This window comes from Pteropus medius, unplaced genomic scaffold (genome assembly GCF_902729225.1).
Source record: "Pteropus medius unplaced genomic scaffold, Ma_sr-lr_union100, whole genome shotgun sequence".
In the NCBI taxonomy this organism is placed as follows: domain Eukaryota; kingdom Metazoa; phylum Chordata; class Mammalia; order Chiroptera; family Pteropodidae; genus Pteropus; species Pteropus medius.
In genome coordinates, this window is record NW_024349225.1 from 2569649 (window position 1) to 2585472 (window position 15824).

At 45.7% G+C, this 15824-nt stretch overlaps 1 protein-coding gene across 7 annotated transcripts in view; it reads right to left on the bottom strand.

The window, feature by feature from the left end:
- Positions 1–1775: 1775 nt before the first annotated feature.
- PTPN14 (protein tyrosine phosphatase non-receptor type 14) overlaps positions 1776–15824 on the bottom strand; it is a 148707-nt gene continuing 134658 nt past the window's right edge. For 6 of the 7 annotated variants that reach the window (XM_039881211.1, XM_039881212.1, XM_039881213.1 and 3 more), the window contains 2 exons: positions 13973–14136; positions 1776–9130 (listed from right to left, as the gene is read on the bottom strand). In XM_039881211.1, coding sequence (XP_039737145.1) covers positions 9002–9130; positions 13973–14136 — 293 coding nt within the window. In that variant the 3' untranslated portion in view covers positions 1776–9001. Of the gene's footprint in view, positions 9131–13972; positions 14137–14221; positions 15700–15824 lie in introns of those variants that run through there. The other variant, XM_039881215.1, reaches the window with a different exon arrangement.

Here is a 15824-nt window from a genome sequence, read left to right on the forward strand (position 1 = left end):
CTGCACTATTTCAGTCCATTGATCTGTCTATTCCTATGCCAGTAAAATACTCTTTGTGCACTGCAAACCTTTTAGTATCTAGCAGAGCTAATATTCTGTGTTCTCTTGAATTTTTCTGGCCATCCTCCCAATGTTTAACCCTCAAATTGTTTGAGAGTCATCTGGCCAAGTCCTCTATTGGCCTTTCCCCACCTGCCCCATAAAAGTGCTGTTGTGATGTTAGAATTGCATTGGAGTCGGTGATACACAGAGAACTGACTTCTTCATGAGTCTTTCTATCTGGAAATGTGGTGAGTTTATCAGTTTGTCTATGTTTTGCCGCAAAGGGGTTTAGTTTATACAGGTCCTATGCATTCATCTTAATTCCTAGATTTTGTGTTTCTGTAGCTACTGAGTGAGCTCTTTTCTTCCATTATGCTTCTTAACTGTAAGCCTGATGTGTTCTCCCATTTATTTTTATTAAAGAACATGTAAAATCACAAAAGACATGTTTGATCCTGTTTTCGTCATTTTACGGCATATTTGTGTGTATATGTATTTTTTGTATTTATCTTTTGCTTTTTTCCTTTAAAAAAAAAAAAATTCCTTCCCCAGTTCTGCTAGTGGTCTATTTGGAGATAAACCGGTCGACTAGTGGTTACTGTTTTCTAGGTTATAAGACTATTTTTTCTGTTTGTCAAAGAAATAAAGGGAGTCTACTTACTCAGTCTATGGAAGATAAAACAAATTAGTACGTGTTCTACTTTACTTCTCTCCATTTTCATTGGCTTTGTCTATAATCACTTTTTTTTTTAATATTATGCAGCTTTTCTTTCAAGAACTGTAATTGTTTTACCAGTCAACATATACACAGAATTATTTGTATGTTGAATGAGATTTATCTTCCATCTCCTGTCACCCCGAGTGGCTTTGGTATTCTCCCTGTCATAATGTGAATAACTCCTTCCTTATATAGTGATAACTGTAAATAGGTTACTCATGGAAGGGGTGACACTGCCCTGTTACTGATCAAAGATAGATAAAGTGTCCACCCTCATCACTAGGGGTTCATGGTGTATGTCTGTAGCAGCTGATGAGCTGAAACATATATGGGATTGGGGAGCCACCTTTAAAGCTAGAGATGAGTCGTGTCATTAATAAAAGTGAAAGACAAAAACAAGAATTTAGGTCTTTCTCTAGCAACCTGGTGGCCATCTTTCCCAGGTCAGCAGTTTGGGATCTAAGTAAACGACAGCTGGGGGAAGGGCCTTGGTGCTTAATAAGGGTCATCACTGCATCTGTGAGAAGAATCTATTTCTGTGTATTCTTTACTCCATCTGCCTAGTGATCACCGGTTTCAGTTTTTTAAGCAGATGTTCCCAGGCACTTGTGCCGATGGAAATAATCCTAAAAGTAAGAGATACATGCTTTCAACTAATGCAAACATACATAGTACAGAAGAGAGAAAATGCAACTGTTTTCTCTGAAAAAAAAAAAAAAAAGTTTATTGCATATGTAAATCAATAGATATCTTTTACAAAAAAAAAAGGTTAGAATAAAGATCTCACATTTGTAAAGGCACATATGAAACATTTTACAGCAATGACAAGGGCAGTGAGAACAATGAACGATACTCAACTAGGACCAGTATCTAAATAAGACTTTATAAAAACCGATAGGGAACAGTGCAAAAAATACTGTCAAAAGTCAGTTTTATATACCTCATAACTGTGTATAAAACTGCCAAGCATAAGCTTATTTACTGATATGAAAAAAAAAGCACATAGACTAGCATGCATAATTTAAGGCTTTTAATATCGTTAAATTGAGAGGGAGTCTATAACAAAGTAGAGTTGATATGAATATTGGTAAATCACTCCCCAACTTAGGGAATGTCCAATAAACTCATTCCCTCTCTCCTTACAAGTTTGCAACAGAGACTGGATTTCCATCTTGCAAGGCAGCCAGTGGCCACCTGAGGATAAGAATGTGTTCTCAGGATCCCAAGTCCCAACCTGGAATGCATTTCTCACAGCGACAGCCTAACAGGTGGTTCAATTTCCAGGTCAGCCCACGACAGCGAACCGGCTCTAGTTGACACAACCCTCCATTTCAGCTGTGCTGAGTGTCAGCGGGCTTCCGGGGGCTGACCCAAGAACCTTGAGAATCAACTGTTTTCTAAGCTGAGGACTTGTCTGTACATCATTTTGATATGAAATCTATTAAACGTCCACTGTTTTGAATAACATAAATTGCAACATTTTATAAAACACAGACCAAGAAAAGCATCAAAATACTGAATTAAGTAGCATAATAACAGCCCAGTGAAACAATCTAGATTAACCTGTTATTAATGTAACACATGTTACACACGGTTATATGTTTAAGTCATCTGCATATGTAAACTTTTTTTTCCATTTTAAGAATCCTCAATTGCGTTAATCCACTATTAAAGGAACAAAGGACATACACAGGAAGTCATCTCTGATGAAGAGTAACCTTAGCTCTGAAAGGATAAGGTTAACAGATTTTTAAGATTCCAAACAGTGGCAAGAAAGTTTAGTCAAAGAGAACTGAAGTAACGTTTTACGTCAAATTAAAAAAAAAAAAAAAAGACTCTGAACTACAGCTTTCAGTTCTAGGTTGAAGGTATTTATTAGCTAACACTGCAGTTGGGGGAGGTGGGAGGCCCCTGAGAAATGCTCAGACCGCCCAGCACCCCTGCTGAGAGCCACCAGAGCTAAATTCTTGGCAGGATTCCTGAGATTTTAGCAAAATAGTTCCACCCCAAGGCACACAAAGACCCCAACCCAATCTTTTCAGCTTTCTCCTAGAAACCTTTTGTCAGGTGAGAAGGCATTTGTGTTTCCCTGGAGGAGGAGGCTGGGGAGAAAGAGGAGGATAAGCTACAAATTGGATCAACAGCTTACCCTGCCCCTCCCTAGATAACAGAACTGATCACAATACAACCTGTGAACGTTCCTGGGGAGCCCAGAGCTTCCCTTGTTCCAACGGAGACGGAGACGGGGCCAATCTGTGCAAAGAGCCTTTAATGAAGGGAGGAAGACTGTTCAAGAGGAAGCTCGAAACTAATTAATCTGACTGCACAGGACACTCTGCCCAAATGCAGCCACTGGGAATCTACATAACGTCACCTTGAAGTAAATAAGGATGACGGTTGCAATTGTTTTAAACAAGATGGATCATTGAATCCATCTTTTCTTTCATCTCTTCTAGCACTGAGTGAGGGTCCAAGGGGAGAAAAGCGTGGGCCAGGGCAGCGTCCCGGTTGCTGACAGCTTCCTAGCTCTTTTCATTCTGGTTCTTTCCGTTTGCCAGATCTTACTCTGTGAAGCTGTATCGGCTTTAAAAATTCAGAGTTCTTAATGACATCGTTTGGAGAGGTTTAAGCGTCATTCTCTATGACTAGATTTAACTGTTTTGTAGGCGTTGCAGTAAAAGGGTAGGGAAAAGAGGGAAGGAATGGCGATGAGAGCTGACCCATCGAGCAAATGAAAAACAAGGAGAGGCCAGCACAGCCCAAGTGAGCGAGGGGCCCTTGGGATGAAGAGGGTGACATCGCGCGACAGTTCCTCCTCCTGCGAGACACGCAACGACTGCAGTCACTGTACGGATGTCCTCCCAGTTTGGTGCCCTGATTATAAACATGACTCGCTACAGAGGGGAATTCGCTCCACGGGCCCGTGGGACGGCAGGAGAGAGGAATCGAGATGCACGGGGCTGTGACCGCGAACCCTGGGAGCCACGTGGACGAGCGGAAAACCCTTGTGAATGAGGTTGCAAGGAGAGGGCCACCAACAAGCGAGGGGAGACGGTGCTCCTGAGCTGCAAAGCCAGGCAGCCGTCGGAATCCACGACATCGAGCTACACCGCAACAGCGAGGGCACCGTGTAAAGCCATGAGCGAGGGGAAAACACACACCGACACCCCAACGCTGCAGCCCTGTCTCTCTGAGGGGCGCCCCCTCAGACTTTCCATCCTCCTGGCCTCGCAGAAAGGGGTCAGGGAGTGGGAGAGACATTTCAGAGTTCAGGGTATTATTATTTGTGAATCAATGAAAGTTTTGATAGCAACTTCGGGGCTGATCTAAAAACCCTTCCTCCTCCTCTCCCCATTTACAGCTCCTCTCTGGGCAGCTTTTGGGACGTTGTGGAAAGAATGATCCTGGTGGCCCAAAAAGCAGCAGAAGGAACCGGTGACGTTCCACGCAGCTGCTTATCACACTCAGGCTGCACAGCAGCTCTCGCCCTCCCGCCTTGTAACTTCGTGTCCTTGAATTCATTTTTAAAACGGGAGGGCTAGGCGAAGCTCTGGACAGGGAACTGATGCACATCCTCCCCCTCACGGCACCAAACCACAGCATGCTATCTGGTCTTCTGAAACCAATTGATGCCGGACACTCAGTGCCAGGCTCGTGGACATTTCAACAGAGAACTCTGCAGCTGGGCCTTGAGGAAGAAGATGCAGCTAATATGAAGCCGGTAAAGAGAGGTAGTCAGCTGGATAAAAATGCTCGCCCACCCGAATTTGGAAGCGAAACACCGAAGCTGAGAGCAGGAAGGATAAAGGCTGAGCATTAGGCGAGCTGGCTGCCGGACTTCAGGGGACCCCGACTAACGGTGACTTTCAGGGAGACACATTTGGGTTGGAAGAATTTCACTGGACGCACCCTCACATGTCTCCCAGGCATGTTGCTGCTACTTTCAACAGATGCATCAGAAAGGCCTTTGGCCCCCAAACATCTTAGAAATTGAGGCAAAGAACCATTCCGCTTCCTTGCTCAGAGTTCAAAGGAAAGTGTCAAACACAACTGAACATCTTAGAGATGTTTACCCTACAGGGCCAACTTGTATGTCACCGAAAAAGCTGTGGGTCTCTTGGAAAACGTGTGATGTCCATAGAAAACCCAAAGTCCTCCATTTGGAATCAGTGCTAGATGGGTTGTTATTTTGCTCGCAAGAAAAAATCAAGCAGAGCATGACAAGCATCTGGCCAAAACCACAGGCAACGATATAAAACAGCAGCAGCAGAACCTCTGCTAAGAGAAGCTGAAGTCCCATGAAGGACTACCTTAAGAGGCCAACAGTGATTACTCGGTGCTTCTAGAAATTTCTTACTCTAAGACCCCAACTATTCCTGACCCCGAGGCGGAATGAAGGGCAGATCGACTCTAACATGGGGGCTGACCCAATGCCACCCGTGGAGGCTGTGCTCCATGGCACATATCTTAGAAGGCCTCTGCACCTTCGCCTACACCTCAAGTGACTGACATCTCTCTCCAAAAGAAATCAGGAACTGTACCCACTTTCCCCATCAAACACACCACTGGATGTGGGGAAAGAGAGATTAGAAAGTACACTCTGTTTTCTGCAGGAGGACAGCTTCAGTGCCCAGGCACCAGTTTGCATAACCTCTGGGCTGAAGTCAGCTACTACAGATTGTACCTCAAGAAAGGGTAATAGCTAAAACTCCCACACTGATGGCCAACTCTGCCTATCAGAATCAAAAGGGTACTAACGTGTCTGCAAAGAGTGACCTCCAAGCCCCACAAGACGGCCCACTCGCCGAGGGCAGCAAGGGTCGCTAGAGCAAGGCAGCACGTTCACAGAAAGAGCCGTCACACACGCTTTTGTGTTCATGAGGACTTGTCTGGAGAGACGACATATGGTGACATACTACGTCAGAGGGGAGAAACACACTGTGCGTGTTAGTCTGAGCCATGTAAATTTTCTGTTACTGTAAACAGAACGTGGTGCAAACTAATTTCATATGGGTCGATCTAAATTCAGCTGGAAAACATAAGAAAAGTAGGAGGCTGGATAAAAATGCTGACCTACTGTACCCACTAGAGTTAATAACTGAACCACAAAAGCTGAGAGTGGGCAGGATAAAGGTTGAGTACTGGACAGGCCAGTGGTCAAGTCCCACAGTAGAGCCCAGAAAGGCCCTCCATCCAGGCTGATGGAGGAAGGGGCCAGAGATGGCCACATGACTCTTTGGCAAATAGCGACAGATTAATGAGTCAAAAAAATTAGTTCCTCTTTTCAATCCAAGACTACAAAGGTTATAAAAGTAAAATTCTATTTAGTCTCCTCAAAAGCTTATCACTCCAAATATTCCGTGCGGAGATGCTCTCACCTTCCCTGATCTGTCTCCCTCCAACCAAGAGGGGCTCTGTCCTCTTTACTCTCCTACAAAGGAATGGATACTTAACATCCGTCTCCAATGTAGCCAGATCCTCCCTCACCTCCAGTCCAGGTGAGTATGAATGGAAATGCCACCAGCGACTCTTACTGAAAGGAGGTGTCTCCTTCGGGCTTACCAACGTGGCTCGCAGGCTCAGCTCCACTCCAGGATGAAGACGCCAAACTCTGCCTCCACGATCCAGTGACCACGGCGAACGAGGTTGAGCACAGGTGATGCATCCAAATGAGCACGGACAGAAGAGATACAACGTTTCAACTGGAGAATTTCGAAACCGGAAGCCTGACGGTGTATGATGGCTTCATTATGAGATGGGATTTGAATTTTCCTCCATTTTTAATTTTCTCCCTTCAAACCCAAAGTGCAGCAACAGACCCCAACAGCTCCAGCTTCAGACCTGATACATCATCAGGAACTCATTCCAAACGCTCTAACTAGATAACTAATTTAATACACTTTGCTTCAAGGTTTATTCCTTGGCTTGCTTCCCAGATATAAAGTATCTCTGGGCAATTATTATGCAGATGTCACTGAAAGGACTTTCAATGTCTGCTGCTAATTTAACAGGAGATTCGCTGGCATTTGCCCGAGATGTGAAAAGGAATGCAAAATGTGCTCAAGGACCAAAAGCATTTGTTTTTAAAAAGGAAAGATGTGGAATAACTTTTAAACATTCTCCTTTGGGTTTCAACACAAACTCTGGCTAGGAAATTGGATAGTAAGCGTCCTACTTCCCTGCATTTTGTGCATTAATTAACATTTCCGTAGCAGGAGGCTGCAACGGCGGACGGGCTGAAGGGAGAACCACGAATGATGAGCTCAAAGAGACAGCAGATCTACATACTGCCCTCGTGAGACATTTCAACAGGGCCCTCGCTGGGGCCTAAGAGACGGAAGAGAAATACTGATGCTGCTCATCGAACAATAAAGCAGTCGACTGCAGACCAACTGTTAAAACACCCTCACAGCAGAGCATCCCAAGGACGGATGGTCTCGAAGGAAAGGAAGCAAAAACCTCCTCCCCTGTCAACGACCCGAGTTCTGAGTGTCTCGCCGCCAGGGTCGTGAGCTCTGTTCCACAGGAAACGCATGCCATGCTAATGGTTTTCTTTTTCAAAACACACACCCCAATCCCGGAATCTACAGAGCTCAGCTGACGTTATTACATTCCTTGCCTGATTCTTCCGACCTTGGAGCAGCAGACAGACGGCCCTCCGTGACCAGATGCTCCGAGTCTCAGTAATTAAGAATCATCACAGCAACAGCTGGCCGCACGTGACACGGAGTTGGTCCGTGTGCCCACGTAGTTCATCGGAACCGCGTCCACACCCGTCTGCGGGTATGTGAATGCTCTTCTCTCTGGTTCGCTTGATGCCATTCTTTGTATTTTCAGCTCAGAAGAAGACCAAAAAAACCAAAAAACAAAAAGGAACAAAAAAACCAGCAGTGGAGGAAGGCGTGGTGGAATACGGTAATCAAGTCTAAGAACAAAACCACGATTTAAAAGTTGCGTTCAAGAAAAACTAGCAAGAGGGAAAGTGAGTGGAACATGATGTGTTTATGTGCTAATTTCAGAAATTCAGGACAGTGGCCAGTGATGACGGCGCAGGAAGAGACCAGCTGAGGCCGAGCTTCACACCGACGCGGCGTTAACAGCCCAGGCGACCAGAGCAGGTTTACGGAGGAGACCAGCACAGGGCCCTGCGCAAGGTGAATCCCACCATCGTCCATCACGCGGGCCGAGATCTGGACTACAGGACCTGAGTGGGCCTAGCTCCGCTCTCACAGACCAAAGCCCAGAGAGGATACCGGCACTGTGGGGTCACGCTTGGTGCGGCTCCTGGCCAGGGCCCCGGCCGAGTGCCAAAACCCCCCATAAATCAGCTTTCCCAACTGTTTCTTTTATAATATTTCCAATGACGTAGTGACTGATGCGAAGACAGAACACAGCCAGCACCTCGACTGCTAGGCCTCCGACCAGCACACACATCGTATTTAAATACAGTATCAAAGGCCTTACATCTCCTATTTCTCCTCACTCTGGTCCATTCTCTTCTCTCAGTCGGTCAAGGGGCCTCGCTGCACGGACCACCTGGCCCGGGTCTCAAAGGCCACCAACCCGGGGCCCACCGAGCAAATGGGGAGGAGTAGCAAATACCGAGGCTGCAGCCCCCAGGCAAGGAAACACGGGCTCCAGGGCCGAGAACAGGGAGTGGTTGAGAAAGGTCCCATCATTCAGCCTGGGCGAGGGCCCTGTCCCTAACTCCAGGCTGGGGGAAGGGAAGGAGTCTGCTGAGGTGAGGACAGAAAGGAAGAAGGCAGAAATCTGCCCATCAAGGCTCATGGGCACAAAATACAAGAGCAGTGTTTTTTTTCCTTCAAGAAGGGGTCTTGGTCCTTATCTTTACATTTTAGGATGAGCTCATTTTCTTGCCATCTCTAATTTGGACATAAGCAATTAAGCTGATGAATTTCAGGGCTGGTTATAAATCTGGCTTCAACTTCACAGAGATGTGTTCCCTTATGCCCCTGTCCCCATAATGATCACAGGCAACCTCCTCTACTGAAGTGTTACAATGCAGATCAGTCAAAATGTGGTTCAAATGACAAGTACTACATTAATGTAAAAACTGCATTACAGTGATTCACAAAAGTTACTCCAAAGGGGAAAAAAAATAAATTATCTCGTATAAAATAACACACGATGTTTATGAATAATCTTGGCCCCCATCTTCAGGGAGCCTGTGGCCTGCCGGCTCCGGCCATCCGCACCGCGCTGGGTGAGCATGGTTGGGGGTTAAATGAGTCTGGAGTTTTGGAGAAACTGGATGAGGACTTGGTAGACGAACTTGTATTGAGCGATGGTCTGGATCATGAACATCCTCTGCTCCCTGAGGAGCCTCAGCATCATAGGCACTTCCACCTTCTGCAAGAAAGAAAAAGAAAAAAGCACAAGACCCTGAGATGGGAAGCTTGCCTTGCGTCACCCCTCACTGCCCTCATCCGGGAAGCACGTCCTCGCTGCCCACGTGCAGGTACAAGAGAAAGCAAAGGACTCAGCCCCATCTAGGTTTTCCCAGTCGAGGACTTTATAGCAGCCACTGAGAATCTGGTCGACACGTGCAACTGACTTGCTACTTTAAATGCAGACCAGTGCGTTGAGAGAAACGGAGAGGCTGAAGTTAAACCCAACTGGTACTCTCGACTCCATCCCGGCCCAGTGGCAGGGCTTAAGACATCTCTCAGTCTCGGCTTTTTCACCTGTAAATAGGACAGTGCTGCTTCCATCTAATGGCTGTATCGCTCCACCCAAGTCAGTGACACTCCCTTGGCAATAACGTGGGGTGATAATTAGTGCCCACCTCCCAGGATCACATGAAGAAATGCACGTAAAGCATTTAGCACAGAGAGTTCTTAATAAAGATTCCTCGTTATCATCTTACTAATGTTAATGAAATGAGAACGATCGTGCCCATCGTGCTACCTCGAAGGACCATGGCCATGGCCGACTGAGATAATTTACGTGTAAAGCTTTAGGAAGCACAGTTGTCAAAATGCAATCTCCGACCATCAGGCATGTTCGGAGTGAAAGCCTTTAAGAACATCGAGCAGAAACGAGACTGCCTATGGGTGAATTCTTCGAGAACACAGAACTATGGTCCATGAGAGAATTAACATGGTGGCTCACCGGTGTTTGAGCAAACCAGGGGCTGTCCTGGTGTCCCCTCATTTGCATCATTTCCACCCTCCTGGACCAGCCAGGACAGAAGCACTACCAAGCCAACGATGCCATTGTGGCCTCGGCACACGTCCCAGGCAAATGGCCATACCCATGAAGCTGCCACGGGCTGAGCAAGCATTTCAAGTAAAATAGGAAAAACTCAGCTGTCTGCCTTTTTTTACTTTACTTTCAAAAATCATTGCAGTTTTTTCCAAACTTTGTGTTGCTCGGATACACCACCTGCCATTCTGACTGGTCGCAGGTCTCCTAAACTAATCAAGGAACGCACACCACAGACTTTAGAAAGAAAAAGTGCTTGATAATAAAGAGAAAGGACACATGAATCCTCAGATTATTAGTCAAAATACAGACCGTAGACCATAAACTTCTGAGGGTAGCTAGTGGAGCTTTACCTAAACTATATTCTAAAGTGGCCGGTATTTGAGGTAGATGGGGGACAAGGGGTCAAATACATGGTGATAGAAAGAAATCTAACTATGGGCGGCGAACACACAATGCAAAGTATATACGACTTACTGTTAATTGTACACCTGAAACTTACTGGATTTCATTAACCAATGTCACCATAATAAAAATAAATGAAAAAATACAAATAAAAAGTAAAGTGACTGATAATCATGATATACAACCTAGAGCCACCAATTAATAATGAAAATTAACATAACATTCGATAAGCTCCACTCAGGGTTGGGCACTGAAGATACAAGGCTAGAATAAGGCTGCTCTCCTCCCAGACTCATCGAAGGCTGTGACAGAAACACAGGGTCCCTCAGACATTAATCTCCAGGTCAGGCATCATCTGCATCACCCCCTGCCCCCTGCTTCCTGGGTGTGGGATGTGGACACATTCCTTCATCTACTTGTGCCTCGATTTCTCTTAGTTACACAAGGCACTAACAACACCTTTCCCAGAGAGTTATCGTGAAGGCGACCTGAGTCGCAAGGTGCTTGGAACAGTGTTGGCACAGGGTGAACATTAAACACAGGTTAGCTGCTATTCTCATATTTTCATTGTCATCATCGTCACCTTCCCCTCCACCGTGCTACCTTGACCACCATCTCCTCCACCTCTGCCTCCATCTCTACCACGAGCATTACCATCTCAATGGCCTGCGACACTCGGCTTCAAGGATAGTATATGACCAGATAAGGGGCAGTTTGGAAACAAGACGAAGAAGGTTCCCCTGGTCCTCAATGAAGAGAGTACCGATTGCCCTTAAGATTCACTCCCATGGGCTCTGATGTCCCTTGTCCCTAACCCAGGGAATCAGGCGGCAGTTGATGCTTGCTCAGTCTTGCTCAGAAGTCATTTTTTCCTCGCTACTCCACGAGGAGGGATAACTTATTCAGAAAAGCAGCAAGATCCACATGTCTTGCTATTTGGCTAGTGATTACCTGGTCTTTTGTAAGGAGCTAACCTAGGCAGACAGCTAAATCCAGGGGGCTGAGTGAGCACTGCAAACCATGAAACTAGTGCTTTCTGAAAAAAAACGTGTGGGCGTTACAATGTCACAGCTAACGTTTTAGTGACCGAAAGCAAGGGACACAAAGAGGCTTCTCAGAGCAACCTGGGAGAGCCCCCTCCGATCCGCACCTCACCGTGACCTGACCCTACTGTAAGAGTCTTAGTTCCAGGAAAAAGAAGAGGCATTTCACTGACAAAATTAAAACTGTGTGGATTATAGAATAACACATAAAGTAGGTTAATCCAGAAGCCATGGAAAAGAAGGCAGGAAACTTCAGACAGGGGAAAAATGAAACACACAATGTCGTATATTTGTCGAAATCTTTGCTTAAAAAACAAATGAACAAACTAAACATGTTCTACTCTTCTCTCAAAATAAGGGTTTGAATCTCACCGGCCAGGCCTGGAGCAGAACAAAGTAGAGACTTTTTTTTCTCTCTCATCGTCTACCAATAGCAATTACGGGAAACAGGACAGATAAGGCTTGCTATATTTGTGCTGGGGAAGGGAAGTGAAAAATATGAGTCATCTGGCTATCTCTGAATATCAATGGGAACAGAAGTCCTTTCTGGACTGACCACGTTCAGGCAAAGAATGTTTTGGCGTGCAACTGGGCACTGAGGAAATCCGCTATGTTTGGACACACCAGGGAGAACGCAATCACCCCGAGCCCTCGTCAAGTCCGCACGAGGCCCCAGCGGCCGAGCCCCTCGCTCTGCGCCATGCTGGCTCCGACATGTGCTGTTCGTGTTCCACTGGGCCAGTCACATCTGGTGATCAATGAGCCTTCATGTCATCGCTTTACCGAGGCTTGGCCTTTGATGGGTCTCCAAAGAGCGCAGAACAGAACAAGCCTTCATGTCAGACAAGACGGACAGAATAGCTTCTCGAGCTGAAGAGGAGGAAGGCGGAGCAGAGGATGCGTGCACGGGGAATGGAGAAAAGAAGGGGAACCTGGCAAAGAAAGTGACAGGAGCGGGGAGCAAAAGGCATCTAAGTGGTGAGGGGATGAAAAAGCCTTTCCTCCTCCCTTGGGACCCACAGCTGCCCCCAGTGGAGCCTGGGTACGCCCTGGCCACATGCACCGCTTCATCTCATTCTGTCTTCCCAGCACGGGATGGATTTGGGACTGAGTGGAGAGCCATTTACTCTCCTAGAGACTTCTGATAGTGACAGGGAAGCCAACGAGAGAGCTCACGTGAGACAAAAGGAAAAAAGCTCATAGAAGATGATGAAATGTCTGTTGCTAGTCTCAACTGCTTCCAGGAGGGGCATTTTGCTCATCAACAGAATGTTTGTTTTTTTCAACAATAGGCCACACTTGACCGAACCCCAATTCTACTTTTTTAGCATCACAAACATGCATGTATACAGACTGAAAGTTTCCAAAATCAACTTTCTATAGGCAGGGAGTTTAAAAACCCTTTGAATATGATTAAACTTAACATTTATTGTTTTCCTGGAAGTTACAATATAATAAACTTCACGGGGCGATAATCTGATTTTCAAACCACTGATGCTATTACATAAATATGTATATTATCATATAAATTCCTTCACAGAATGTGCATTATAACATTTCCTAATTTAAAAACGACTGAACAACTCTGAAAGTTTCCTTTGATTTCTCCAAGCTGTACGATTTGGAAAATGAACAAGAATCAAATGACACTTGGCATCTGGAGGCAGAGTGAAGACAGGAAATAATTTGGGGCCAGGAGGGAAAAGACCACCCTTCTCATTTTGGCACCAACTACTTAGGAGCCACGTGGCACTGGACAAGTCACAAAACTGTTTCTGGGCCTCAGTTTCTCTGTCTGTAAAGCAGGAAGACTGACATGTGTCCAGCTCCTCTGCGTGCCTGCTATGAAGACCCCAACTAAAAAATAAAAGCGAAAACCATTTTAAAGCCCCCATATAAAGGCAGAAGAGTTGATCTTTAGCCTTGATGGCTGTTGGTCTCACCTCCACGAAATCAAAAGCCCCTCAGCCCCGTGGGCGCGAGGCAGCTGCAGCCCCTTCTTTGGGGAGGAGGGCTGGGCGTGCACCTCAGCGGAGGCGCTCACAGTCTGCCCTGCACTATTCCATTGCCAGTGTAGACAAGAGCGAACAACAACCCCCTTTAAATATGGCCTCTCTGAAGGATGAAAACTATTTTTAAAGTACGCACATTTTCACATAGGACTCAGGCCAAAACACATCCTAGACATGTAAGATGCATCTGGACTACATGTGACCACATAACCCGCCGTGGAAAATTACCCACAATAAAACCAGCCTGTCTACAAAACACGGCGGACGTCCTCAGTGCTTCCTGTCTCACGCTTTCCTCTCTTCCCCCGTGTTATCTGGATGTCTCTGAAGAGTGAAGAGCAGCGAAAGGCAAAAGATAAGGAAGGCTGCGAATGTCAGAGTCCAAGCCGGAGGATTCGGGGTCTGGAAAACTGTCATCAGGACAGAGGGAGTCAGGCACCGGAAACGCAAGGGCAAAGGAGAAGGTTCGGCCGCGGTGTAGGTCTGGCCCCGAGGGGGAGTGTTTAGAGACGCCCAGAATGACTCACTTCATTATGCTCCAGGCAGTAGATCATCAGCTCGGAGAGGATGACCACTCCGGTCCTCCCCACTCCTGCGCTGCAGTGGACGACGATCGGAGGGTGCCGGTTCTTGGCGCCTTCCAACATGCTGTTGGTATGGCGACGGACCGACTGGATCTCCTCCAAGTAGGCTGCAAGACAAAATGCAAATCTTGTCACCGAAGTCCTACATGGCTTTGCATACCAGTGGGGGAGGGGTGAGACTGAGGGTGAATCTTTTTTTTTTTTTAAGTGACAATAATTTACAGTTCTTACAAGTCACTAATTATTTGGCTGGTACCCACTGTACAGTCCTGGATCCGAAAAGGACCAGCTGGGAGTCAATTAGTCCATGGGAGAATTTGTTCTTTAAATTAAATAGTTCTTTTTTAAAAATTAAATTCTGTTTTCCCCTCTGCAAATCCCAGAGTCCCCCGAGCAGATGACTCTCGACATTACTTACAGCAATTCCTACTATTAACAGACTGGGATCAGAACACCAGCTAGGTCCCCTTGAAACGCCCGCCTGTCAGAGCCAATTGCTGGTGGGAAGAGCATCCATCTGCCCCTTCTTCTCTCCCCTTGCTGAATGAGTCAATGTCAACCGAGGCTTCACTTCATTTTCAGATTTTAAAATGGACTTTACGGAGCGGGGGGGCCTGTTTTTCAGCTTGCATTCCATGTGGCTATGTGAGTAGTTCAAGATAAGCCCTGTATCCCCCTTTATGGAGGCAACATGTGGTGGTGGTAGGGGGTGCCCCCTCCCCATCCCTTCCGACATCTGCCTAACTCAGCAGGACTGTGCAGGGGTCTGCTCACTACTTCAATTGGGCACAAGTGAAAAATTACAGCAAGACTATTCTTAATTATTTTTATTTTCATGATCATGAATTGGAAAAAGAAAAGGAAAAATATACAAATGTAATTCTCTAACAGTCCAAGAACCGGGAAAAGTCCATTAGTAATTGAGGTTTTGTAGTAGCTAGCTCGGGGGAGAAACAGATTTGAAGATTCTCCATACTCAGAAAATCTCATCCTAATACAGCAGTGAGCACAAGACCACGGGAGACGCTCAAACTGCTGAAGAGGAAAAAGTGTGCTCAAACCATCGTAGTTAATTTAAAAGCATCCGTTGACACACAGTTAATAAGAACTCCTATCTTCCTTTGTAATCTTATCTAATTACAAAGTAATCTGAAGTAGTTTACCAAAATAAACAAACTATTACTACCAGTACCACCGGCAGTAATGTAAAATGAAACAGAAAACAAAAAGACAGCCCGAGATAGCCAGACAGGGGAGCCGCTACTGAGTGTTTGCACGAGCCAAATACTGCGCATGGAATTCTCTTCCCAATTTTTCTGCAAGGAGGAAAAATATTGGGTGACTGAGCATTCTCTGTCTTACAAAAGGCAATGTTCGCAGACAAGAGACAAAAGTTTTCTTTTGCTAAATTTAAGAAGTAAAAGAAATATTGATCGATAAGGCAGATGCCAACATCACATGGAGCTTCATAAAACACAGAAAAACCGGATTTAGATGGATGTTTTCTCCAGCAATCATATTCATAAAGCTGTAAGTCAGTGAAGGCAATCTGCCGAGGTCCTCTGCGCCCAGGTGCTCTAGTCCAAACACAGGCAAAGATCTTTTTGCATTCTGAAAAATCTAGACGGCCAACACTTCTAAGATCCCAATCAGCACACTTGTCCTGAGTTCTTTAGAAACATAAATTAATAAATTTATACTGTTTAAAAATATTCTCTTTTTTTTTCAGTAATTTAGATCGCCTTTCCTTCAGTTGGTTCAGATCTGGCTTTAATTTTAACCACTTTATAAACTC